The following is a 2887-nucleotide window of genomic DNA, read 5'->3' as shown; positions in this document are numbered from 1 at the left end:
CCGTGTCTCCCAGGGTCACTCATGTGACAGCTCTCAGGGCCGTGAGGGAAGGCCGCTCTCAGGGGTGACTGTGGAGAAGTCCTGCATCCTGCCTGGTTTTGCAGCAGCTATTGGATGGGCCTGAACAGAAATCCCTCTGTCTCCATAGAGCCCCCACTCCCTGTCATGAGAAGGAATGGTCTAACACCTCCGCAGGGACCGCAAGAAGTTTGTGTCTCACTTCCCCATTGCCCGGTGTCACTGTGAGGAGTGCCACTGTCATCACTACTCAGACAGTAATAATCAGCCTCGTCCTGTGCTTGGACTCCAGTGATGGTCAGCGTGGCTGTGGTACCGGAGCTGGCCCCAGAGAATTGGTCAGGGACATCGGAGGGTCTCTCTTTATCCTTGTATATAAGAAGTCGGGGGACGCTGCCAGGTTTCTGCTGGTACCATTGTGCATACTTCTTGTTAAGCTTCTCTCCACTGCACGTGATGTGAGCAGTTTGTCCTGGAGACACAGACACTGCGGGCGGCTGCGTTAGCACGTACTCGGCAAGGGAACCTGAAAGAAGGAGGGAAAACACGGGGATAAAGTCCTAGATGGAAAAAACTCCATGGGGAAGTGAGGTAAGAATAACCCCCCAGTCCCCTTTGGCTCGAAAGACTGAGATCAGTCCTTCCCGAGGAGCACCTGAGCAGTACGTGAGCACCACGAGGAGCGCGGCCCAGGCCATGGTGGGAATCCAGACCAGCTCGGCTTCCTCAGGCAAACCGGTCTGTGTTTGGGACCCCCTGAGTCTCTCTTAACCCCCCAGAGCTGAGGTCAGCCTCCTCATGCAAATCTCCCCCTGTCACTGGATGCTGCTCTCACCTCACCCCCCACCCCTTCCCTGCATATAATAGAATTAATGAGGGAAAAATCAAGCTCATTGCACAGAGGACGTGCCTTAAAAGCCACAAGGCACTGGGCTCGTTTCCCCTCAGCTCCTGTACTTGGGATGGAGGAAGGAGGGCAGCTGGAGGAGCAAAACCCACTGCCTGGAGCCTGCTCTGCCCCAGCAGCTTGTGCCTGACATCAGGGGCTCAGCTCAGGCCTTGGTAGAGAAAGACTCCACCCAGAGCCAGATTGAGCTTCAGTGGGTCCTAGGCAAAGAACTTGTGGGCCCTGGGCTGGTTGAGACCCCCTCCCCAAAGTGGTGCTGCCACCCATAGGGTGCGGGGCTTGGAGCTGATGCTAGGAAGCAGCTGGCAGAGGGAAAAGAAGGGATACTGGCAGCAGTTTTTCAGAGCTGATCCCAGCAGTTATTTGGGACAATCGGGAGGGGCCAGAGTGGCACAAATCACAGTCCCAGTTTAAACATGGCCAAATTGCCAAATGGCTGAGAAGCCTTGAGAAGCAGGCTGTGGTTGCTACTGCACAGTTATTCTGGCACAGGATGTTCAGGTCGTCCATGTAGGCCATGGTGCTACCCTGGCTCAACCGCAGGCTCAACTCCCGTCTACAGGGCCTCATGAAGGTGGTGCTACCAGCACTTCTGTACACTGCACTGGTCTTCTCCGCTGCAAAGGGTATCACCCACAGACTCCAGAGAGCCTTGTGTGTTTTCTTCTGGGGATCCCGAATGGAGAAGGTGGCAAGGAAGACCCTGTACATAAAGAAACGGACTGGGGGCAGGGGGATACCAGACATCTACCTGTTCCTGCAATCATGGTATACAAGCAGATCTGCAAACTGGTGACTGGGTCAGAGACTAAAACAGCCTGTCTCATGAAGTATTTTGCAGGTTACCTCCGGACATGGTGTGGGGTGTACGCACCAACCAACAGGAGACGGTGTACCGTGGAGCACCCCTTGTTCTACAGGGTCCTGAACGAGTTCTGGAGTGAGTCCAGGCTACAGAAGGAAAGCCCAGCGACCATGTCCAACCACAGGGAGATACAGAAGGCACTCAGACACAGAGACGGGCTATTGACTGTGGAGACACTTTGAGGGACAAGGGGCTAGCCCCAGCTGCCCCAGGGGCCCAGGCCATGGTGGGAATCCAGAGCAGGTCAGCTTCCTCATGCAAACAGGTCTCTGGATGGACCCCCTGAGCCTCTCTTAACCCCCAGAGCTGAGATCAGCCCCTTCATGCAAATCTGCCCGTCACTGGCTGCTGCTCTCACCTCACCCCTACCCACCCTCAGCTTGTGCCTGACACCAGGGGCTCAGCTCCAGCCTGGATAGAGGAAGGCTCCACCCAGGGCTGGATTGACCCCTTAGTGGGGGGTCCTAGGGAAACAAACTGGTGGGCCCTTGACTGGCCGAGACCTCCCTCCCCTAATTGGCACTGCTGCCCGCTGGAAGCCGGGCTTGGAGCGGATGCTAGGAAGCAGCTGACAAAGGAGAGGTGGACAGGGAGGTGGGACAAAGGGAGGTGGACAGGACCATCCCTACCGCAGCCAGCACAGAGGGAAGGACAGGATCGCCCCCACCCCTGCCCCCAGCTGAGGGCCCTAGACATAAGCCTAGGTCGTCTATGTATTTCTTGTGCCCTGCCTCCACCCGGCAGAAGGACGTGGTATTGCTATTATAACTGAAGTCTGATTTCCCAAGGGCCAGGACACCTGCACATTTAGCACACATTCAATGCCTTTAGACTGCAAATGTCCACACATTCAAGCAGGATAACCCATGCTAAGAGCACTCACATCACATCATAGAACAGATCCACCTTTTCCAACCAGGGGCATCTCCACATTATACTAATTAAGGTGAAATGAACTGAGGTGTGACGGCTCCACAGAGATAAAAAAGAGCAAGGGCAGGCACAGGGCTAAGCAGAGTGCTAACTGCCCATTTCAGCAAGTCCAGCTTCCTCTACATGTGCAAGGGCTGCCGAGCACTAGCAGCCTGGGCTCTAAG

At 55.6% G+C, this 2887-nt stretch overlaps 1 gene segment (V, D, J or C); it reads right to left on the bottom strand.

The window, feature by feature from the left end:
* Nucleotides 1–220: 220 nt before the first annotated feature.
* LOC106723499 lies at nucleotides 221–744 on the bottom strand (the record flags this gene model as incomplete). The annotated part of the segment is given in 2 exon segments: nucleotides 221–544; nucleotides 674–744. Coding segments are annotated over 2 exon segments (367 nt in total), but the record flags the coding sequence as incomplete, so codon positions are not given.
* Between the last annotated feature and the right edge of the window lie 2143 nt (nucleotides 745–2887).

The sequence above is a fragment of the Alligator sinensis genome, unplaced genomic scaffold (assembly GCF_000455745.1).
Source record: "Alligator sinensis unplaced genomic scaffold, ASM45574v1 scaffold3265_1, whole genome shotgun sequence".
NCBI classification, from domain to species: domain Eukaryota; kingdom Metazoa; phylum Chordata; order Crocodylia; family Alligatoridae; genus Alligator; species Alligator sinensis.
This window is presented reverse-complemented; position numbering and strand designations above follow the sequence as displayed.